General features: G+C 55.3%; 1 protein-coding gene across 7 annotated transcripts in view; it reads left to right on the forward strand.

Annotated features, from left to right (window-relative positions):
• The first annotated feature begins 1376 nt into the window (after nucleotides 1-1376).
• The window catches only part of FGFR3 (fibroblast growth factor receptor 3), a 55234-nt gene continuing 32300 nt past the window's right edge, over nucleotides 1377-24310 (forward strand). For 6 of the 7 annotated variants that reach the window (XM_029063083.1, XM_029063086.1, XM_029063088.1 and 3 more), the window contains exons 1-2: nucleotides 1377-1511; nucleotides 2575-2823. In XM_029063083.1, coding sequence (XP_028918916.1) covers nucleotides 2652-2823 — 172 coding nt within the window. In that variant the 5' untranslated portion in view covers nucleotides 1377-1511; nucleotides 2575-2651. The remainder of the gene's footprint in view (nucleotides 1512-2574; nucleotides 2824-24310) is intronic. The other variant, XM_029063084.1, reaches the window with a different exon arrangement.

A 24310-nucleotide genomic window follows, 5' to 3' on the forward strand; every position in this document is an offset into this window, starting at 1 on the left:
AGCACTGTTCTAAGCGCTGGGGTAGACACAGGGGAATCAGGTTGTCCCACGTGGGGTTCCCAGTCTTCATCCCCATTTTACGGATGAGGTAACTGAGGCACAGAGAAGTGAAGTGACTTGCCCACAGTCACCCAGCTGACAAGTGGCAGAGTGGGATTCGAACCCATGACCTCTGACTCCAAAGCCCGGGCTCTTTCCACTAGGCCTCCAGTGTCTGGGCAGCGGGTTCCCATAGCTTTCAGAGTCAGAGGTCATGGGTTCGATTCCTCGCTCTGCCACTTGTCAGCTGGGTGACTGTGGGCGAGTCACTTCACTTCTCTGTGCCTCAGTTCCCTCACCTGCAAAATGGGGATTAACTGTGAGCCTCACATGGGACCACCCCATGACCCTGTATCTCCCCCAGGGTTTAGAACAGTGCTCTACACATAGTAAGCGCTTAACAAATACCAATATTATTAATCGGAGAAGCAGCGTGGCTCAGTGGAAAGAGCACGGGCTTTGGAGTCAGGGCTCATGAGTTCGAATCCCAGCTCTGCCACTTGTCAGCTGTGTGACTGTGGGCAAGTCACTTAACTTCTCTGTGCCTCAGTTCCCTCATCCTGGAACGCCCTCCCTCCTCACCTCCGCCAAACTGATTCTCTTTCCCTCTTCAAAACCTTACTTAAAAATCACCTCCTCCAAGAGGCCTTCCCAGACTGAGCTCCTCTTCCCCCTCTACTCCCTCTGCCATCCCCCCTTTACCTCTCCGCAGCTAAAGCCTCATTTTCCCCTTTTCCCTCTGCTCCTCCACCTCTCCCTTCCCATCCCCACAGCACTGTACCCGTCCGCTCAACTGTATATATTTTCGTTACCCTATTTATTTTGTTAATGAATTGTACATCGCCTTGATTCTATTTAGTTGCCATTGTTTTTATATGTTCTTCCCCTTGACGCTGTTTAGTGCCATTGTTCTTGTCTGTCCGTCTCCCCCGATTAGACTGTAAGCCCGTCAAACGGCAGGGACTGTCTCTATCTGTTGCCGACTTGTTCATCCCAAGCGCTTAGTCCAGTGCTCTGCACATAGTAAGCGCTCAATAAATACTATTGAATGAATGAATGAATAAAATGGGGATTAAGACTGTGAGCCCCACGGGGGACAACCCGATTCCCTTATGTCTACCCCAGCGCTTAGAACAGTGCTCGGCACATAGTAAGCGCTTGACAAATACCAACATATATAATCGAGGCCCTGGGGGCGGGATCAGGAGCCTGGGGGCGTGGTCAGCGCACTGGGGGCGGGGCCTGCGGCCAGGGGGCGTGGCCTCGGGGTGCCGGGGGCGCGGTCAGGGTCCCGGGGGCGTGTCCTGGGTGGTGCCCGGGGGCGTGTCCCGCTCTGGGCGTCCAGTGTGCGGGCCGCGGGCTGAGAAGGCGCCGGCGCGGTGCAGAGCGTCCAGCGCAGCGGTGTCAGCGCGTCTGGCGCCGACCGGAGTCCGAGATCGTCCGCTTCGGGAGCGGGGACCCCCCCGGGCCGGGTAAGGCCGTTTCCCCCCCCTCCGACCTCCGTCCCGCAGCCCCGGGGGTCCGAGCCCGCCCGCCCTCCTCCGCTCTGGAGCCCGGCCCCGGCCCGCCCATCGGCAGCGGGGCCGTCTGCCCAACCCGCGCCTCACCCACCTCATCTCTAAAATGGGGATGAAGCCGGTGAGCCCCGGGGGAGACCACCTGATCACCTCGTCCCTCCCCCGGGGCTTAGCGCAGTGCTTGGGACCGAGTAAGCGCCTAACAGATACCACCATTATTGGTATTACTATTCCGCGACGGTGCCGGTCAGAGTCACTTTTTCTCTTCCACCAAAATCCCGGGATCATCATCCTAATGTCGGTATTTGTTAAGCGCTTACTACGTGCAGGGCACTGTTCTAAGCGCTGGGGTAGGGTAATGATGATGATGATGGTATTCGTTAAGCCCTTCCTATGTGCAAGACACTGTACTGAGAGCTGAGGTGGACACCAAGTCGGGGCGGACCCGGTTCCTGGCCCACGTGGGGCTCCCAGTCTCAACCCCCGTTTCCCAGATGAGGTAACTGAGGCCCAGAGAAGTGAAGTGACTTGGCCGAGGTCACACAGCAGACGAGTGGCGGAGCCGGGATTAGAACTCATGACCTCCCGGGCCCGTGTTCTATCCATTACGCCGAGCTGCTCCCTCCCCCCTGCCCCAGCCCCTACCCCGTGGGAGATTCCTGTTCCCTAAAAGACACCCCCTCCCCACCCCGTGGGAGATTCCCGTTCCCTAAAAGACACCCCCTCCCCCCCCAGCCCCCACCCCGTGGGAGATTCCCGTTCCCTAAAAGACACCCCCCCCCCGCCAGCCCCCACCCCGCGGGAGATTCCCATTCCCTAAATGACACCCCCATCCTCACCCCAGTCCCCACCCCAATCCCTAAGAGATTCCCGTTCCCTAAGAGACCCCCTCCCCACCCCCCCCATCTCCCCTTCCCAGTTCTCTCTCCCGTGAAGCGTGCGGGACAGGGTGGCGGGAGAGCGACTCGTTGCGGACACTGACAGTCTCTGGGCCCGTGCGGGGCCTTCCCTCTCCCAGCAGCGCAGCGGTCATCACAGTGGTCGGCGGAGGCGTTGGCGAGCGCCCCGGGCCGGAGGACAACATGCGGCCGGAGGATGTCTAGGACGGGCCGGACCTCGAGCTCTTCCCCGTCCCGGCCCCCGGCCGGAGGGATGGTGGCCGCCGGCTCCGTCTTCTGCATCTACCTGGCGGTGACGGTGAGCGGCGGTTGGGCGGCCCGGCTCCCGCTGTCCGGCCTGGAGGAGCGCCCCTCCCAGAGACCCCCAGGTAGGGGACCCCGGGGGGGACGGGATGGGACGGGGGACCGGCGGGGCACGGGCCTGGGCCTCGGACCACCTGGGTCCCCATCCCCGCGCCACCACCGGGTGACCCCGGCCAAGTCGCTTCGCTTCTCTGGGCCTCCGTTCCCTCATCTGGAACATGGGGATGCAGACTGTGAGCCCCTACCCCAGCACTTAGAACAGTGTTTGGCACATAGTAAGTGCTTAAAGAATACCATCGTTAGTATTTCTTCACTTCTCTGGGCCTCAGTTACTTCATTTATAAAATGGGGATGAGGACCGTGAGCCCACGTGGGACAACCTGATTACCTTATATCTAGAAAAGTGGCGTGGCTCAGTGGAAAGAGCACAGGCTGGGGAGTCAGAGGATGTGGGTTCTGATTCCGTCTCTGCCACTTGTGAGCTGTGTGACTTTGGGGAGACCCCTTAACTTCTCTGGGCCTCAGTTCCCTCATCTGGAAAATGGGGATTAAGTTGGTATTTGTTAAGCGCTTACTATGTGCAGAGCACTGTTCTAAACGCTGGGGTAGATAGAGGGTAATCAGGTTGCCCCACGTGAGGCTCACAGTTAATCCCCATTTTACAGATGAGGTAACTGAGGCCCAGAGAAGTGAAGTGACTTGTCCACAGTCACACAGCTGACAAGTGGCAGACCCGGGATTCGAATCCATGACCTCTGACTCCCAAGCCCGGGCTCTTTCCACTGAGCCACGACTGTGAGCCTTACATGGGACAACCTGACCATCTTGTATCTACCCCAGCATTTAGAAAAGTGCTTGGCACATAGTAAGTGCTTAACAAATACCGTCATTATTATTATTATTATTATTGTTATTATTACCCCAGTGCTTAGAACAGTCCTTGGCACATGGTGAGTGCTTAACAAATACCATAGTAATAATAATAATGATTGCCAGCAGTCACTGGCAACAAGCCCATCTGGCCAATCCCCCAATCTCCCAACTTGTCTCCCTGCTCCGGGGCAGGAGCGGCCCCCATACTGACCCCTCCCAGGTCAGTCGAGGCCGTCACCGGGCTGGGGTCTTTCTGGCCTTAGTCCGGAGCCCCTGGGCCGAGAAGGCATGAGACCTCTCAGTCCACTCTGCCCTCCCTGAGACCCCGCTAGGGCGGGTTAATTGATAACTGGGCCTGTCGAAGGGAAGGGAAAGGAGTGCAAACATTTACAAACCCAGGCTTGAACCCGGCTGCCCCAGGAGCCTGGAATGAATGCAGGCAGGGGCGTCCATGAAATGTGGACACGCCAAACCCTGTACTGTGCACTGTACAGTACAGTGCGCAGTACAGGGTTAGATACGAGATCCTTAGAGTTAGAAGCTTTTGGAAAATGACTATGGGGGCAGAGCAGGCTGCTGGCTGTTAAGCCTAGCAGATCCAGGGCAGAAGCCTGAACGCCAAGTCGAAGTGTATCGTAGACCCCTCCCCACCTCCCTTCTCCCCAGGGACCCCCCCTCTCCCCTGTCTCTTTCATGACTGTAGGGTTTCTCAGTGATTGTCTGAATTGACTGGGTGCTCTCAGTGGCTTTAATGTAATTGATACGTCTGGGAGAAAATGAACCCCAAAGTGATTTAGTCACTTGTCTCTGGAGGGGCCGGGGTTAGATCGGAGCCCTGCCTCCACGAAGGTGGCGTTTCCCTTCTCCCTCCCTCGCTGCGAGCCACCCTCCTTAAAAAGAATCACCCCTTCCTGGGAACGCGCTTGTAATTATTGACGCGGGCACCCCTCACCATTCGTCTTCTTGAGCTGAAATAGCAATCACTGTGGGGCCTGGGCAGAAAAATTGGATCGAAGGTATTCGTGTTTGTAATAACAACGGTATTTATTCAGCACTCGCACTGTGTCAAGCACTAGGGAGAAGCCAAGATAATCAGGTCAGGTCCAGTCCCTGTCCCTCATGGGACTCGTAGTCTGAGAGTCAGAGAGATCGAATAAGGGCCTTCTCCCTGTTTAACAGAGGAGGAAACTGAGACCCAGAGAGGGTAAGTGAGTTGTCCAAAGTCACACAGTGAGCCAGGGGCAGGTGAGCTGGTAAGGAGGGCAAGCTCGCAAGAGAAGCCTTTGACCCAGATCCAGGCCCCAGCTGCCGCGAGGGGAGAGGAGTGGCACACCCGAGCTCAAAGAGTCTGTGGTCCAGGACGGGCCAACGGGTGCTCCCTGTTCAAGGCTGGAGCCTCAGGGAGCCGCCGGCCCATTTTTGAGCCCCCTCGAAGGGAGGGATTCTGTCATTCTTCTCCCTTCACTGCGTTTCCAACACCAGTGGTGCCTCCAGGGCCTCTCACCTGCACAGAAACTGTGCCTGTCGGTGGGGACCCACTTACTTAAGAGACAGAGGAAGAAGAGTGGTAGAGCCTGTGCTCAGCACTCCGAGGCTATCTGGAGGCAAGAAATGGCCCGAGACCTTATTCGTGGGCTGGAAGAGGGTTGTCCACATCCCCCAGGGGTCTCTGTCCTCTCTGCTTCTGGCCAGCCGGTTTGTCCAGGGTCTGCCTCAGTGGTGCTCAGCTGGACGCCCCCTTCCTCCACCCTCCAGCTCCTTGTTTCCCGGGCCTCGTGGCCAGTGCGCCCTCTCCCCCACCTCGCCCCCTGGGTGGGACCGTCAGAGCCCCCTGGACTTTCTTGGTGCCCTGTCATCCCGAGGCCAGTGAGAACCTGGATGCACCCAGTCCCCCGGAGAAGCTCCTGGACTGCGAAGGCTTGGGCCCACAGGGGCCACGGGCCAGGGTTGCCTGACTCGCTGGGCCGGGGCTCGTGGCCCATACTGCCAGGGAGAAGAGTTTGAGGTACCAGAAGAAGTCCGAGCCCGGGTGGAGGCAGGCAGGGTTGCTGTGAGCTAATGAGACCTACGGCCCCCTCCCTTCCTCCTGTCCTGGCTGCCCTCCTCCCCGACTGTCCCGTCTGTCACATTTGAACCCCTTGAGCTTAGGGTTGGCTGTGGGGGCTGGATGGTCACGTCTGGGTGGGGTGGCTGTGGTTGTGGCTACCGGGGCAGAGACACTGTAGCCGCATGGGGTGAGAGTGGCTGTGACTGGTCGTGATGCTGTGTCTGGGTGGGGTGCCAGGATGGGACAGGCAGCGGGGATATAGGGATCCAGGACAGTGCGGCAGGCGCCAGGCGTAGTCCCTCACCAACCGTGGGACTCAAGGGGCCCAGAACCTGGGGGGCCCAGCTGGATCCGCAGGGGGCTCGCTCCCTCAGACGCTGTGCTCTGGAAGCTCCAGGTTGGAACGGTTTGTGCGAGATTTGTTTTCGTCTCCTTGGGCCGGGAGAGCGGTCAAGGCCGCCCCCTCCCCTGTGAAAGAGAAATGGCTCACTTGGCAAAACTCTCCTCTTGCGCACAGTGGGGGTGGGGCAGGCTGGGGCGGGGGCGTCCCGTCCCGAGTTCTGTGATGTGCAGGAGGTCACTCAGACAGCCAGAGGGGACAGGCCCGCATCTCACCTCTGCTGCTAACACGCGCAAGCGGTCAAACCGTTCACGGAGTGCTCACGAATTGGGAGCCGAGCCCCTCTGCGGAGTAGAGATGCTTTTCTGCCCAAGCGGGAACTGTGAACTGACTGGGGGCAATTCAGCTAAGACTGGGGGTCCAAAGGCATGTGACGGGCATCTGTTTGCTGGGAAAGGAAAAGGACGTTCCCGGAAAAGACTCCAACCCTACAGAATCGAAATTCTCAAAACCTGCCCTTTTCCATCTTTTAGAATCGATGTTGGGTTCTTGGGTCAGTGTCATTTATTTTTTTTTTAAAGTAAATTCTTTCTCCTAATCAAGTGGGCCTTGGGGTACTGGCTTGCCGCTGAAGGTTGTGGTGTGCGGGCTCGTGCGTTGACAGAGTCAGGCCTTATTTTCCATAAAGGGGCTTGGAAGGATTTTTCCCTAGTGATCTAATTCTCCACCAGGACTCCTGGGCTCTAACAGCTACCGCTTTGTGCCTCCGCTTGCTCTGTCAAACACACATTGAAGGGAGGCCCTTCTGAGGTATGTGTGTGTTTGCGAATGTGAATGGTCGCTATTAGTGGTGGGGGGTGGAGCAGGGGGGATGGAGGGAGGAGGGGGCGGGTCTCACTTCTCTAGACTCCACAGGGAGGGGTCCCCGCTACTACGGGCAGGGAGAAGGCTGATGGCGGGCTGAAGCTGAATGGGGTCTGAGCTGAAACCGAGTCCCTTCCTCCCACCCGTCTCCTCTTGCTGGCTGGCCCGCTGGCCATGGGAAGAATAGAATGAGAGCGGAAGGGGAGGCTGGGCTGCGGGTGGCAGCACCCCTCCCCAGAAGTGAGGGGATGAGGGGAAAGATCTTGGAGCATGCCAGGGGCCCGAGGCTGTCCCTGAACGGGCAGAGAAGCCACTGCCTTCACGCCCGTGCAGACAGAGGTGGCTCTGTGATAGATGGTGGGAGGAGAGGCAGCATGCTGGTGGTGGGGAGTGGGGTGGGAAGGGAGAGTAGAGATCAAGCACCCCATGGCCGGGGTCTGACTGAGCTGTGGCCCGTATGTGCTGACCCCCCCCCCCCCCACTCCCCGCCTCTCTATGGGCCGTGGATTGTGCCTGCTTGGGGAGGTGGGCTCCGGAGGGGATGCCGAGGAGCGGTGGCCAGTGTTGGTGCCTGAGCTCATCGAGGCCCTCGTGCCAGTATGGGGCTGCTGAACCCGGGAGAGCCCAGAATAGCTGGTGCTGGCTAGGTTTCGAGTTGCCGGTGAGTTGGACGAATCGCTGGGCTTCTGGGTGCCGTCGTGAGGTGTCCCGCTGCCAGTCCGACACTGGGACCACCCTCAGAAGTCCGAAGAGCCAACGATTCCACGGCTCCCTCTCACCTCCAGATGGGCTCTGGGGAATGGGGCTGGTGGGATCGGGGGGTATTCTGCTGAGATGAAAGAAGATCTTCCTGAACTGTTTTCCAGTTGAACGGACTCTTGTTCCCCATCCTCGTCATCACCCACGGGGTTCTGAGCCAGGGTCCGGGACCTGCGGGGTCCTCTCCTCTCTGAGCCCACTGGGTTCTAAGCCTGAGACACCGGACCGACGGGGTTCTTTGTCCTCTCCCTCCCCAGGTCCATGGGCCTCTGAGCTGGGGACACTGGACTAGTGGAGTCCTCGTCTTCTCCCTCCCCAAGCCCACAGATGAGTGGAACAACACGGTTCTCGGTGGACAGGTCGGCTTTCCGGTGGAATGAATGAATAAAATGGACACAGCAACTGTGAGGGCACTCCATCACTAGAAGGAGTCGGTGACCGCTTACTTTGTGCTGAGCACTGTACTGAGCGCTTGGGGGACTACACAGAGTTGGTAGCAGCGTGGCTCAGTGGAAAGAGCCCGGGCTTGGGAGTCTGAGGTCATGGCTCTGCCACTTGTCAGCCGTGTGACTGTGGGCAAGTCACTTCACTTCTCTCTGCCTCAGTTACCTCATCTGTAAAATGGGGATTAACTGTGAGCCTCACGTGGGACAACCTGATTACCCTGTATCTACCCCAGTGCTTAGAACAGTACTATGCACATAGTAAGCGCTTAACAAATACCAACATTATTATTATTAGAATGATGATAAATCATAATAATTGAGGTATTTTGTTAAGCACTTAGGTGCCGAGCGGTATACTAAGCCCTGGGGTAAATACGAGGTAATCAAATTGGACACGGTCCTTGTCCCTCATGGGGGTTCAGTGCCTGTTCTCCCTTCTACTTAGACTGTGAGCCCCGTGTGGGAGGCAGGGATTGTGTTCAACCTGATTAACTTGTATCTACCCCAACTTTGAAAAGAGTACTTGACATTTTGTAAGTGCTTAACAAATACAATACTATATGGGGCTCACAGTCGCAAGGCGGAGGGAGAACAGGTAATAATAATAATGATGATGGTATTTGTTAAGCGTATTTGATAAGCGCTTACTATGTGCCAAACACTGTTCTAAGCTCTGGGGTAAATACAAGGTTATCAGGTTGTCCCACGTGGGGCTTACGGTCTTAATCCCCATTTTACAAATGAGGTAACTGAGACACAGAGAAATGAAGTGACTTGCCCAAAGTCACACAGCAGGTAGGTGGCAGAACTGGGACTAGAACCCAGGTCCTCTGATTCCCAGGCATGGGGTCTTTCCGCTAGGCCATGCTGCTTCTCTCTTCCCTCAAGGAACTGATAGTCTACCCTGTGCAGAGCACTGTACCGAGCACTTGGCAAAGACCAGTAGAGGAAATAGACACGATCCCTGCCCTCAAGGTGCTTACATTGTACAGATTGAGGGCTGAGTCATCTGAAGAGAAGCAAACCAATTTTAGAATCGAGCACGGCTTAAGCTCCCACTGCCCACATTGCCCGCCGCTCACCCCGGCCCCAAGCCCAGCAGGGTAGGCAGTGTAAGCAACTTCCAGGGTCTATTCGGGGGCTACAGCCCCTCTTCCAACAGATGCCTTAGACTCCAGCACTGCAGCTGGGGGCCGGCAGGTGTGTGGGGAGGGGGTTGGCTGCTATCAGGGGGAGAGCCAGCGGGCCTGGAATAGGGAGGGACAGCTGGGGTCAGGTGGGTGTGTTTTGAGGTGGCCAGCCAGTAAGTAGACGGGAGAAGGTGCCTCCCCGGCCTCACTGAGTCATCGGCGGGCAGTCAGCGTCCTGGGCCTGGGCCTGCAGTGCTCTGAGCTCCGGGAGTAAGTGGGATCCCAGCTTCCTTGGATGGACTGAGCCATGGGCCACACGGAAGTCCTGTGGGGGTGGTTTCTCCTCCCAGATCCTGAGATGGGCTCACAGCCCAGGCTCCGGCACTCTGTGTCCCACCTCCCCCTTGGGAGAAGGTGCCGTTCGCTCGCAGCCATGCCCCCTGCTTGTCCCTGGCCACGGTTCCTTGACTGTGACCACACCCCCGCAGAGGGTGACGATCAATTAAAACGCTGCGATCCCGACGGCTACATTAAATCAACACTAAGAGCAGTTATTCATAACTGCCAAAGGCAGCCTGTAGCCTTCTGTCCCCCAGGGAGGACTCACCTCAGACCCCTTCGGAGGGCTTGTCCTGGACCCCCCTGCTCCCTACCCTGATGGCTTGCCCCAATCCCCTGGGGATAACTCTTTCTTAAGTCATAAATCGCTGGTGCGCTGGTGTGTTCTGCTCCCCCAGCCCCTCCCTTCGCCGTGGCCCTCCCCTCTAGCCCCCACAGCGCCAGGTGCTGAACCCTGAGGCTCCTGAAGGATGGGGCAGGCTTCGGGTCCTGTTGTACTTAGTCAAGCTCTCAGCATAGCGTGCAGCACAGCGCCCCACACGTGCTCTGTCAGCACCCTTTGCCGGGACCTCCTCACAACTCCAACTGTTTGCTCTTCCTGGAAATTCTTCCCTTATCGCCCAAAGGTCCTATTTGGCTTTTGTGAGGGTTGACTTTGTGGGATTTTCACAAAGAACTTCTCGCTTCTTAATAGTCAGCAAGCATCTAGAAGAATACTGACTAGGGTTTTTGACTCATGGCTGTCTGCTGGTTGCCTTGCATTTGGACCCTCCCTGCCTCCTCGCCCCCTCATCATCATCACCCCCTCGTCACCGTCGACCCCCGAGGGAGCGGTCCAGGGCGCCAGGGCCCCTCGGCCCCAGGGCTTTGGCGCTTGGTTGCGGAGGCCACGGAGCCGGGAATCCTTGTGTGGTTCCGGGCTTCGAGGGGGAGCAGAAGAGCCTCTTCCCCACCTGGAGGCAAAACTGCGTGTCTGAACTGGGGCAGGGGAGGGAACGAGCGCCCGCCCCAGAGCAGGGTGTGGGCGAAAGAGGGGGCCGGGAAGGGGCTCGAAGCCCGGGCCCCAGCCCGGCCCTTGGGGAGCTCCAGGCTCCGCTCCGGAACGGACTTGGCGTGCTCTCGCTGCCTCTGGCCGCCGTTTGGCCCCGGACTCTCCCCCTTCCATCTGGTGCCCTCGTAAACCCGCGCTTGCAGCTTTGTTTAATTGAGTTATAACTGCCTTTATGGCTCCCTTTTAAGTTGTCGTCATGCACTCTCACCTTGTTTCACTTAATTGCTGTTGGCAAGCCCGGCCACCGGCCGCCGGGCGGGAGCGTGGGCACGGGGGGGTCCCGCCGGTGCTGCCCCCACGGGATCTCGGCCCGGAAGGCCATGTCCTGCCAGAGCCCGGATGCCGAGGCGGGGCAAGAGGCCCGAGTTGCCGTCGGTCGAGGCGGGTACGGGCATAGGCGGGCAGCAATTCTCTTGATGGGGCCTCTTGCTGTTTAGCCAGTTGGGGTTTAGCAAGCACTCCATATATGTAGAGTGCTGTGCTGAGCATTTGGGGAAAGTATGATGGAATCCCTCTCCTCAAGGAACTCGCAGTCTCAGCCCAAGGGGTCACAGAGACAGCAGGCGTAAGGGAAGACAGCCCCCTGTGATGAGGAGCAGTCCGATGCCCCGGAGGACCAGTACCCCCCCCCCCCCGCCCCCCACTGAGAAGCAGCATGGCTCAATGGAAAGAGCATGGGCTTTGGAGTCAGAGGTCATGGGTTCGAATCCAGGCTCTGCCACTTGTCAGCTGTGTGACTGTGGGCAAGTCACTTCACTTCTCTCTGCCTCAGTTCCCTCATCTGTAAAATGGGGATGAAGACTGTGAGCCTCACAAGGGACAACCTGATTGCCCTGTATCTACCCCAGCACTTAGAACAGTGTACTCGCTCATAGTAAGCGCTTAACAAATACCAACATTGTTATTATTACTGCCTCCCCACCCAGGGGTGGACGAGGGCCTGGGTAGGGACAGGGAATGTGGGAATGACTGGATTCTGAGACTGAGCCACCACTGCTGCTGGGAGAAGTTAGAGAGACGGCGTGGCCTAGGGAAGCGATATGACCTAGTGGCGAGATCATGGGCTTGGTAGTCAGAGGACGTGGGTTCTAATCCCGGCCCCGCCACTTGTCTTCCATATGAAGACTGTGAGCCTCACGTGGGACAACCTGATGACCCTGTATCTACCCCAGCGCTTAGAACAGTGCTCTGCACATAGTAAGTGCCTACCAGATACCAACATTATCATTATTATATGACCTTGGGCAAGTCACTTAATGTCTTTGTGCCTCAGTTACTTCATCTATAAAATGGGGATTAAGACTGTGAGCCCCAAGTAGGCCAATCTGATTACCTTGTATCTACCCCGGGGCTTAGAACAGTGCTTGGCGCATAGTAAGCGATTAACAAATACCATAGTAATAGAAGCTGGACAGCCAGACAGCCTGGCAGCCCGGCCCTGACCACGTGCCTGGTGCACTTGGCTGCGGTACCAGCCGGGCCTCTCGTGCCCCAAGTCCAGGCAGGTGCTTCTGGTCACCAACACATTGAAGGGCTGAGGGCTCGTAGCCTGTGAAAGACGGGCCGTGGGGGAGAGTCCAGCCCTGCTGCCCCCGACCCCAGGAACGCTATGGCTGTGAATTATAGACTTCCGAATGGAAGAGGAGTCTGCCTGGCCCCAATTAGTTAACAGTCCCCACTTGGGAAAGAAAATATCATTAACCCGTAGGCAGCCACCTCCCCAGAGAGGCATTGGATGTGCCTCTCTGAGCCTGGGTCTTTTTACCATCTTCTAATGGTTTGGCTGCTGCAGTGGGAGTGGCAGCAGCTACGATTCATCAATCAATTGCGTTTACTGAGCCTTTACTGTGTGCGGAGCCATGTACTAAGATCTTGGGAGAGTACAATATAGCAGAGTTGGTAGACACATTTCCTACTCACAGTGAAATTTTTTTATTGGTATTTGTTAAGCGCTTATTATGTGCCTGGCACTGTACTAAGCACTGGGGTAGATAAAGCCAGTTAGGTTGGACAGTGTCCCTGTCTCTCATGGGGCATTCAGTCTTAATCCCCATTTTACAGATGCAGTAACTGAGCACAGAGAAGTGAAGCGACTTGCCCAGGTTCACAAAATAGACAAGTGATGAAGCTGGGATTAGAACCCAGGTCCTTCTGACTCCCAGGACTGTGCTCTATCCACTAGACCATGCTGCCTCGGGTGAAAGATGCCACCATACTGAGACGCTGGCCCCGGCTGTGTCCACCACCTGGAGAGCCCACCGAGCCATGAGCCAGGTGCCCCCTGACACACCACCGCCCGCTCTGGCTCCCCGGATCCCAGGGCATTGGCTCTTCCTGCCCTATCTGAGGCCATATCACCTCAGCCCTGAGAGCAAATACTGCTCGGCCATGGCACAGTCTGGACCTGAGGGGTTGCTGGGACCACCCGGGGAGTAGCGTGGCCAGTGGGGAGGCCCGAGTTTTAGTTCCAGCTCCACCATTGGCCCACGGTGTGTCCTTGGGTGAGTCACTGGACCTCTGTTAGCCTCAGTTGTCACCTCTGTAAAATAATGTTGGTATTTGTTAAGCGCTTACTATGTGCCAAGCACTGTTCTAAACGCTGGGGGAGATAGAAGGTCATCAGGTTGTCCCACGTAGGGCTCACAATCTTCATCCCCATTTTCCAGATGAGGTCACTGAGGCCCAGAGAAGTTAAGTGACTTGCCCAAGGTCACACAGCTGACAAGTGGCAGAGTTGGGATTAGAATCCATGACCTCTGACTCCCAAGCCCAGTCTCTTTCCACTGAGCCATGCTGCAAGATCCCTGTCCTCCTATCCAATTACACGGTGAGCCCCTTGTGGGACAGAATTTGTATCCAATCTGATGATTCTTTATCTCTTCCAGTCCTCAGCACAGGAAGGATTATTATTCCCGTTTTAGTAGCTTGATCTAAAGGCCCGGAAGTGGATATTCAGAGGGACTCAGGGCTCTGAGCCACTGGGGGCCAGTGGATTTGCGTGCAGAGGCCGTGTGGGTGTGGGTATATACAACTTGGGGAGGGCTTTCATTCCTGCCCGGTGATTACCCTCTGGGGTCCCCGTGTCCAGGGCGCCTGGGGCCCCCTTGGACTGCTCCCTGTAGCTGGACACCAGACTCCCTTGCTCTTTCCAGAATCTCTTGGGGGCCAGAAATTTATGCGTTAGAAATTCCTTCCTTTCTCTCTTCCGCTCCCCTGGAGCAGCTAAAGAAGCCTGCAGAGTTCATTGTTGCCATTGTCCCCGCACCTATAGACGCCCGCACGCACCCAAGCACCCGCAGTTATCAATGGATAGAAAACCTCCCGCGGTGATGCCCTGTACAGTCCGTTGGAGACAAGGCGGGGACAGAGGCGGCCCGAGGGTCTGGGGGCTAAAGTCCGGCCTCACCGTCCATACCACCCTCCCCCCCATCAGTGGCCTTCCATCGCTGAGGTCAACCCCACAGGATTAACGGACAGCCGCTCGGAGGACTCTGGAATACTCCCGGATCTTCGGGAGTAGAATGTTCGGGGCTGAACCTGGAGCTGAGCCCCAACGCCCTGCCCCCCACCCCAGCAGATTTACTCCCAGGGGTCTTCTCCAGAGGAAATGACCTTAATGTCCACTTGCTGAGCTCTGTATGGCTTTACATTAGGCCAGAAGCCCCCTGCCCGCACCCCATTCCTGCTCTTTTTTCTTCTCCTCTTCTTCCTTCCCTTTTGGGCACCCCTGTGAATGATCACAGTGCCCAAACTACTGAGTAGGCAGGAAAGGCTGGGGGCTTAGTACCCAGGGAGAAGGGGCCAGGGGAATTTTGAAGGTGTAATCAAGGGCTACTTCCATGGTGGCGGGGTTGGGGGCTTCAAAACCTGGGGTGCCTTCTCGGAGAGGCCACGGGTTGGCTGCTCCCACGGGGTCCAGGGAGCTCACCAAGGGGACACAGACTCCCAGGAGCCCGTGGCATCACTGGGCGGACCAGGGCTCCCTCTGTTTCTCTTTGATGTTTGACATGGTCAGCTGTGAGTGTTCTAGGCCCTGGGGCCGGGGTCCACGCAGGACCAGCCTGGCTTCCCAGCTGTGGATTGTGGCCTGACGCTGGAAACACATGAAGGGAAAGGTGGAGCCCCAGAACTAGGAGGGTCAGCCTGGGTGACCACTTTGGCCAGGCCTACTGGGCAGGACAAGTTCCACTGTCCTTGCCAGTGCCCTTGAAAGTGGCCCCCCATGGGCTGCTGTTCTTCTTCAGTGATAGATTCTCTTTAACTTCATCTTTTTGGGTAATAATAATAATAATAATAATGTTGGTATTTGTTAAGTGCTTTCTATGTGCAGAGCACTGTTCTAAGTGCTGGGGTAGATACAGGTTAATCAGATTGCCCCACGTGAGGCTCACAGTCTTCATCCCCATTTTACAGATGAGGGAACTGAGGCACAAAGAAATGAAGTGACTTGCCCACAGTCACACAGCTGACAACTGGCAGAGCCGAGATTTGAACCCATAACTTCTGACTCCCAAGCCCGGGCTCTTTCCACTGAGCCATGCTGCTTTTCGGGTGTGACGGATGGGCCGTGACTGACCCGTCCTCAGGTACCTGCTCCCTACAGTGCTTCAGTGAGCACTGTACTGACCCTGAATGGGCTCGATCTGGTGCCATTTCTGTAGTCGAGTCTGCTCTTCGAGTCCACCTGCTCATGGCAATAGTGGAGATGGCTCGCATCTCCTCCTGCCTCCGGGACGTCTCCACCTGGATGTCGGCCCGCCACCTAAAACTCAACATGAGCAAGACTGAGCTCCTCATCTTCCCTCCCAAACCCGGTCCGCTCCCAGACTTCTCTATCACCGTGGATGGCACGACCATCCTTCCCGTCCCGCAGGCCCGCAATCTCGGTGTCATCCTTGACTCGTCCCTCTCGTTCACCCCACACATCCTATCCGTTACCAAGACCTGCCGGTTTCACCTCTACAATATCGCCAAGATCCGCCCTTTCCTCTCCACCCAAACGGCTACCTTACTATTACGGGCTCTCGTTATATCCCGGCTAGACTACTGTGTCAGCCTTCTCTCTGACCTCCCTTCCTCCTCTCTCGCCCCGCTCCGGTCTATTCTTCACTCCGCTGCCCGGCTCATCTTCCTGCAGAGACGATCTGGGCATGTCACTCCCCTTCTTAAACAACTCCAGTGGTTGCCTATCGACCTCCGCTCCAAACAAAAACTCCTCACTCTAGGCTTCAAGGCTCTCCATCACCTTGCCCCTTCCTACCTCTCCTCCCTTCTCTCTTTCTACCGCCCACCCCGCACGCTCCGCTCCTCTGCCGCCCACCTCCTCACTGTCCCTCGGTCTCGCCTATCCCGCCGTCGACCCCTGGGTCACGTCCTCCCGCGGTCCTGGAACGCCCTCCCTCCTCACCTCCGCCAAACTGATTCTCTTTCCCTCTTCAAAACCTTACTTAAAAATCACCTCCTCCAAGAGGCGTTCCCAGACTGAGCTCCTCTTCCCCCTCTACTCCCTCTGCCATCCCCCCTTTACCTCTCCGCAGCTAAAGCCTCATTTTCCCCTTTTCCCTCTGCTCCTCCACCTCTCCCTTCCCATCCCCACAGCACTGTACTTGTCCGCTCAACTGTATATATTTTCGTTACCCTATTTATTTTGTTAATGAATTGTACATCGCCTTGATTCTATTTAGTTGCCATTGTTTTTACGAGATGTTCTTCCCCTTGACGCTGTTTAGTGCCATTGTTCTTGTCTGTCCGTCTCCCCCGATTAGACTGTAAGCCCGTCAAACGGCAGGGACTGTCTCTATCTGTTGCTGACTTGTTCATCCCAAGCGCTTAGTACAGTGCTCTGCACATAGTAAGCGCTCAATAAATACTATTGAATGAATGAATGAATGAATAGTGGTCAGCCCTCATTGGTGAGCCCCATGTGGTCAGCCGTAAACTGTGAGCCCCATGTGGGACAATCTGATCACCCTGTGTCCCCCCCCAGCACTTAGAACAGTGCTTTGCATATAGTAAGCGCTTAAATACTACTATTATTATTATTATTATTATTAATTCCCAACTCTGTATTCTCTCCCAGGCCTCTGCACTAAGTGCTTAATAAATTAACTAGTAATCATCCCTGCCTCTAGACTCTAAGTTTGCTGTGGGCAGGGAATGTGTCTGTTTATTGTTGTATTGTACTCTCCCAAACCCTTAGTACAGTGCTCTGCACACTAGAAGTGCTCAATAAACACAATTGAATGAATGACTGAATTAATGAAAATGCCATTTGCCAAAGAAACACCATTTGCCTAGCACTGAATTAAGTACTGGGGAAGAGCTGATGCAATCAGATCGGACACAGTCTCACAGTCTAAGGTTGGGGGTGTGAGAAGTGGTATATTATCCCCATTTTACAGATGAGAAAACCGAGCGAGGGTCAGAGAAGTTCTGTGACTCGCACAGGGTCATAGAGCAGACAGATGACAGGGCTGGAATTAAAACTCAGCTCTCTTGACTCCCAGGCCCAGACTCTTTACACAGGGCCACCAGGCTTCCCTACAGACAATCCCATCCCATCACCCACATGGTCAACTGAGAGATTTGTGTTTTAGAGGTTGGGGGCTGCACACCCTGGAACCCATCTCTAAGCCTAATGCAGATCCAGGTTTCGGTGGGTAGGAAGCTTGTCTGATGCCAAGAAACTGGTGCTGGGGTTGGCACTGGCATTGAGTTTGGCGTTGGGTTTGGCGTTGGGCTTGGGGTTGGCCAGCTGCTCTGCAGAGGCGTTTCCAGTTAGAAAGTAGGACACTCGGCATTGGAATGACAATTAATGCTTCCCTCAAAAGGCTCGGCTGGAATCCAGTCTTTGACTAGAATGAAAACTTTTTTCTCCTTTTGCTCCATTTTTTTCCTCCTGTGCCCAGACACTGGCCTCCCAGGGAGCCAGTAGTGTCCATTCTCAGTGGCCCAGGCGGAGCTGGCCGGGCGCCTGGCCTGGCCACGTGCGTCCCTATGCAAGTCCCTCGCACGTCCCCTTCCCTCCCGTCCTGTCCCTCTGGGTCCTGAGGCTGACCTTGGCCTCTCTCTTCCCTCATTTTAGGGTGAGAGCTTCCATTCTGAAGCTGAGGATAAAACTCGTGTTTGGCGGGATTTGGCACTGTAACCAGCAGTAAATGAAGATTAGGTGGGGTGGATATACACTGCTGGGAAAGTTGGATATGTGTGAGGCTGAGAAGCAGTGTGGTCTAGTGGATAGAGCATGAGCCTGGGATTCAGAAGGACCTGAGGTCTAATGCTGGTTCCACCACTTGTCTGCTGTGTGACCTTGAGCAGGTCACTTCTCTTCTCTGGGCCTCAGTTACCTCATCTGTAAAATGGGGATTAGGACTGTGAGCCTCATATGGGACATGGACTGTGTCAAACTTGTTTAGCTTTTGTCTACCCCAGTGCTTAGTGCAGTGCCTGGCACATCTTAAGCGCTTAACAAGTACCACAAAAAAACTGACAGAGAAGGACAGGGTTGGCAGATTGATTCTTCCCAGGGCCATGTGATCTTGGAGAAGGCTCGGACACCCTCCTCCTCCCTCCTCCTTCCCCCTCCCCTCAGCACACACTTTCCACTCTGATTTGTATCTCGTCTTGCTGAGGGAAGGCAGCCAGGGCCCAGGCTCCTGAAGAGACACTGGGATCTGGGTCCAGAATCTCGATGGGGCCACAAGCTGGGCCTCAATGATTCCAGCTCCCAAATTCTGGAACAGTGCAGGTTGATTTAGCGTTGAAAGTCAATCTGTCTGTGATATCTATTGAGCAACTAGTGGGTGCGGAGTATTATAGTAAGGTTTGGGTGCTTAAGCTCAGAAAGATCGTCTCCTTTCCTTCTGGCTCCCCTTCTGGCTCAGCCTCCGCCCCCATCCATTGGCAGGACGGTAACTGGTCAATCGCTGACCAGGGGTCTAAGGTTAGGTGGGGTGCCCGCTGGGCGTTTGGGGCCTGTGGAGCCCTGTGTGCCTCCGGCCCCACCCGGAGGGCTGCGGACTATACGTGGCGGGCCGCGTCCAGGCGGCTGGCCCGAGAATGGCCTTGTCCTGGAGTGGCCGTTGCCGTGGTGGGCCCATTCCCAAACGGCTCCAGTCCTGAGGAGAGGCTGACACAGCACGGGAGCAGCTGGGCAGAGTGTCCCGGGGACCCCAGGCGACCCTCCCAGGAGACTCAGGCTGTTCCCCATGGCCTCAGCCCTTGCATGGGCTCAGCTGGCGGCTGCCCACATAGACCATCTCCCCCTCCTGGCCCCACATAATAATTGTGGTATTTGTTAAGCGCGTACTGTAAATACGATCGAATGACTGACTGACTGCCAGTTCTAAGCGCTGGAGTAGATACAAGATAATCGGGTTGGACACAGTCCCTGTCCCACGTAGGACTCACAGTCTTAATCCTCATATTACAGATGAGGGAACTGAGGCACAGAGAAGTGAAGTGACTTGCTCGAGGTCACACAGCAGAAAAATGGCGGAGCAGAGATTAGAACTAGGTCCTTCTCTCAGGCCCATGCTGTTTCCACTGCACCATGCTGCTTCCTCCTCCTCCTCATCCTCTTTCCCCTGCCCCTTGCCCACCCCAGTAAACTGCTGCCCAGGGGAACTGCAGAGTTGGGTGTGGGGGCTGCGTCTCGACCTGGGGGAGCCTGGCCCTGGTCGCCTGCTGACCGCCCTTCCTCAGCTCCTCAGGACATACCTTTTCAATCAATCAGTCGATCACTGAATAGTATTTATTGAACATCTGGTGTGGGCAGAGCCCTATACTAAGCACTTGGGAGAGTACAATGCAATCGAGTTGGTAGACATGATCCCCGTCCATGAGAAGTTTACAGTTTTCATGGAGAGACAAACGTTTCAATAACTTTTGGACATGTACGTAAGTGCCGTGGGCCTGAAGATGGGATGAATGTCAAGTACTGAAAGATTTGAAATCCAAGTGCATAGGTGATGCAGAAGGGAGAGGGAGTAGGGGGAAATGAGGACTTAAAATCAGGAAAGGCCTCTTGGAGGAGATGTGCTCTTAATAAGCCTTGGAAGGTGGGGAGAGTGGTGGTGTGTCATACACGAAGGGGGAAGGAATTATTGGCCAGAGTAGCGTGTGGGCGAGGGCTTGGTAGCCAGGTAGTTGAGATGGAGGTACATTAGTGTTAGAGGAGTGAAATATGCGAGCTGGGCTGTAATAGGAAGTCAACAAGGTGAGGTAGGAGGGAGATAGCTGATCGAGTGCCTGAAAGCCATCTTCTCCTGGCATCAAAATCTGAATTCAGCAACTCCATGCCTCCTAAATGGAAATCGTCTTCCTCTCCGGTCTGATTTCTCTGGAGCTGAAGAGACCGGCCTGTGGCCAAGAGTGGGCCCAGTGAAGGCGGGGGCCCGAGGGCGGAGAGGGAGGGAGGGAGGGGGCGAGCAGAGGCTGTTTCTCAGAGAAAACCGGTTAGTCCCTGCTGCAGCCTTTGATGAGGATGTAAATTAAGGGCTGCAGAACAGCGAGGACAGTGGCTCAGTGGGTGAGGCAGATGTGCAACATCTGCTTTCCCTCCCAGAAGCCCCGGGCCAGACTCTTCCTGGCCCATAGAAGGGTCTCTTGACTTGCCGGAAAAAGGGACGATGGTGACAGTGCCTTGCCTCCCTCTCCGACGCGGGGGTTATCGCTCCCGTGGGTGCATGTGGGGGTGTGGGCGTGGTATGGGTGTATCACCACTCGGGCTCGATGGGATTCTTCCCTCTGGCCCTGGAATGGCAGGGTTCCCCCCTTTCACTTGATTAACTTGCTTTGTGAAGGGCTTTTCTGTTTTGTTTCCCTGGAATAAACTTCACAGTGGGGGAGAATCTTTTTAATCAAGTGACTTGAACGCCTCATCTCCATAACAAAAGCAGAGCTTCTCTCAGGCCCTCGGACTCTGAGCCACCGATTTTTATTGAAGGCTTTTAAAAAACAAAGATGTCTCCCAGTGTCTGTTGACATCACTTAGGGTTCCTCCTCCTTATCTTTGCAAAGGCCAAGCGGCCGCCTCCCCCCTAGATGAATTCATTCATTCTGTTTGTCAGTTTCTGGGGGAACTCCCCCTCCCACTCGACCTCCTCCCCATCTCCCCCTTGCCTCCAGCCCACCCCCACCTCGTCCTGTCAGAGGTTTCCCTCAGCCTTAGAGGCAAGCAGCCTAAAGAAGCGGGAGATTCTGTCCTCCAAGGGCGCCTGGGTCCCTGCAGAGTTTGCGCCTCCCCAGGAGGGGAGCGCCAACCCGCAGTGCTTGCAGGACTGAAGCAGGAGGCCCGATCCGGTGCCCCCTTCCTCACCCCACCCTTCGGGAAAGCTGAAAAAAATCTGCCACCCAGGGAACTTCTGTTAGAGAAATAGCGTGGTCTAGTGGATAGAGCAAGGGCATGGGGTCAGGAGGGCCTGGGTTCTAATCCTAGCTCTGCCATCTTCATTCATTCATTCAGTCGTATTTATGGAGCGCTTACTTCATTCAATAGTATTTATTGAGCGCTATGTGCAGAGCACTGTACTAAGCGCTTGGAATGTACAAATCAGTAACAGAGACAATCCCTGCCCTTTGACGGGCTTACAGTCTAATCGGGGGAGACAGACAAGAACAATGGGAATAAATAGAATCGAGGGGCAGAACATCTCATTAAAACAATAGCAAATAAATAGAATCAAGGTGATGTACAACTCATTAACAAAATAAATAGGGTAATGAAGATATATACAGTTGAGCAAACGAGTACAGTGCTGAGGGGAGGGGGATGGAGAGGGGAGGAGCAGAGGGAAAGGGGGGAGAAGAGGGTTTAGCTGCAGAGAGGTGAAGGGGGGGGGTAGAGGGAGCAGAAGGAAAAGGGGACCTCAGTCTGGGAAGGCCTTTTGGAGGAGGTGAGCTTTAAGTAGAGTTTTGAAGAGGGGAAGAGAATTAGTTTGGCAGAGGTGAGGAGGGAGGGCGTTCCAGGACCCCGGGAGGACGTGGCCCCGGGGTCGACAGCGGGATAGGCGAGAACGGGGACGGTGGGCGACAGAGGATTGGAGCGTGCGGGGTGGGCAGTGGAAAGAGAGAAGGGAGGAGAGGTAGGAAGGGACAAGGTGATGGAGAGCCTCGAAGCCTAGAGTGAGAAGTTTTTGTTTTGTGCGGAGGTTGATAGGCAACCACTGGAGGTTTTTAAGAAGGGGAGTGACATGCCCAGACCGTTTCTGCAGGAAGATGAGCCGGGCAGCGGAGTGAAGAATAGACCGGAGTGGGGGGAGAGAGGAGGAAGGGAGATCAGAGAGCAGGCTGACACAGTAATCTAGCCGGGATATTACGGGAGCCTGTAGCAGTAAAATAGCTTACCGTGTGCAAAACACTGTACTAAGCACTTGGGAAAATACAACACAACAATAAACAGTGACACTCTCTGCCCACAACAACCTTACAGTCTAGAGGTGGAGAGACAGACATGAATACAAATAAATAAAATTACAGATATATACGAAAGTACTGTGGGGCAGGGAAGGGGGAAGAACAGAGGGAGCAAGTCAGGGTGACACAGAAGGGAGTGGGAGAGGAGGAAAAGTGGGGCTTAGTCTGTCTGCTCTGTGACCTTGGGCAAGTCACTTCACTTCTCTGTGCTTCAGTTCCCTCATCTGTAAAATGAGGATTAAGACTGTAGGCCCCTCTGGGACAGGAACTGTGTCCAACTTGATTTGCTTGTGTCTACCCCAGTGCTTAGTACAATGCCTGGCAGAAATAAGCACTTAAACAACATTTGAAAAAGCAACAACAAAAAAACAAACCATTTTTCACCCCTCTGTATAGATTTACAGCCTTCTGTCCTTGGGCGCTGCTCTTCCCACTCAGTTGATCCCAAACATCACCTTGGCCTCCACCCTGAAAATCAGATTCAGTTCATCTAGAATCTAGACACATTTCTGGTTCTGCCCACGATCCCTCCTGGGCTCAGACAACTTAAAGCATCTGCTCAGTTGTTACACTATGCCAGACACTGGGGTGGGCATGGAACAGTCAGATTGGGCATGGTCCCTGTCCCATGCTGAGTTGATAGTCCGAGGGACAGAGTGGGAGGGGCGAATCTTCTTGCCATTTTACAGGTGGGAAAACAGGGGCCCAGAGAGGATAAGTAACTTGCCTGAGGCCACATAGCAGGCCCAGGGCAGAGCCGGGACTGGAGCCATGACCCGGCCCCCCACTGCTGACTCCCAGTCCCGAACTTATAATAATAATAATAATAATAATGTTGGTATTTGTTAAGTGCTTACTACGTGCAGTGCACTGTTCTAAGCACTGGGGTAGTACAGGGTAATCAGGTTGTCCCACGTGAGGCTCACAGTTAATCCCCATTTTACAGATGAGGTAACTGAGGCACAGAGAAGTGAAGTGACTTGCCTATAGTCAGCTGACAAGTGGCAGAGCTGGGATTTGAACTCATGTTATCTGACTCCCAAGCCCGGGCTCTTTCCACTGAGCCACGCTGCTTCTCTATTCCCCGAGTCCCCACTATAATAATAATAATAATAATGTTGGTATTTGTTAAGCGCTTACTATTATGCCGAGCACTGTTCTAAGCGCCGGGGTAGACACAGGGGAATCAGGTTGTCCCACGTGGGGCTCACAGTCTTAATCCCCATTTTACAGATGAGGGAATTGAGGCACCGAGAAGTTAAGTGACTTGCCCAAAGTCACACAGCTGGCAAGTGGCAGAGCCGGGGTTTGAACCCATGACCTCTGACTCCAAAGCCCGTGCTCTTTCCAGTGAGCCACGCTGCTTCTCTATTCCCTGAGTCCCCACTATCTCCAGGGTGCTATGGGAATGTGGGCCTGGGACACTCAGGCATCCATCTGGGCTGGGAAGGAACTGGTTAAAGGACCAGAGCTTGGTAAACCCGCCATTCTGAATGGCCGATTTGGAGACATGGCAGAGGGAAGGCAGCGGAGGGGAGACGGTGGCCTGGCCTGAACCCTTCCTTGCCCCCATCTCTGGAGAGGCATGGGGGCCGTGGGGAGCCTCCCCATGGTTTCCTGCTTAGTGGCCAACCTTTCTGACCCTGAGGAAAAACCAGATGGGGGGGAGGGACCCTGTGGGTGCGGTGCTGGCCAAGAACACCTTGTACCCATCTCTGGCTGCTGCTCTTCAGGGGAGGCTGCCTGGCCCTAGGGGAAACTTTCCTGGGTGTAAGTGGAAACGGAGCAGTGCCTTGTGCCTGGGAAGGGCCCGGCCTGGGTGAGGCAGCTCTTTCCTCCCTCCATAAGCATTGGTTCTTCCTCCTCTTTCCCTCCAGAGTCCCAAGGCTATATGGGCTCAGGGGGAGGGTCACCCGGACAGTCCTGGCTGGAGGGTGCAGAAGGGAGGGCTGGGGAGCCCGGCTCCTTCAGCTGAGAGCAAGAGCGTTGTGCCCTCCTAATAATAATAATGTTGGTATTTGTTAAGCGCTTACTATGTGCCAAGCACTGTTCTAAGCGCTGGGGTAGACACAGGGGAATCAGGTTGTCCCACGTGGGGCTCACAGTCTTAATCCCCATTTTACAGATGAGGGAACTGAGGCACAGAGAAGTTAAGTGACTCGCCCACAGTCACACAGCCGACAAGTGGCAGAGCTGGGATTCGAACTCATGAGCCCTGACTCCAAAGCCCGTGCTCTTTCCACTGAGCCACGCTGCTCCTGAAACCAGGCTTGTCCTTGGCCCCCTTG

Source organism: Ornithorhynchus anatinus, chromosome 4 (assembly GCF_004115215.2).
Source record: "Ornithorhynchus anatinus isolate Pmale09 chromosome 4, mOrnAna1.pri.v4, whole genome shotgun sequence".
Classification (NCBI taxonomy): domain Eukaryota; kingdom Metazoa; phylum Chordata; class Mammalia; order Monotremata; family Ornithorhynchidae; genus Ornithorhynchus; species Ornithorhynchus anatinus.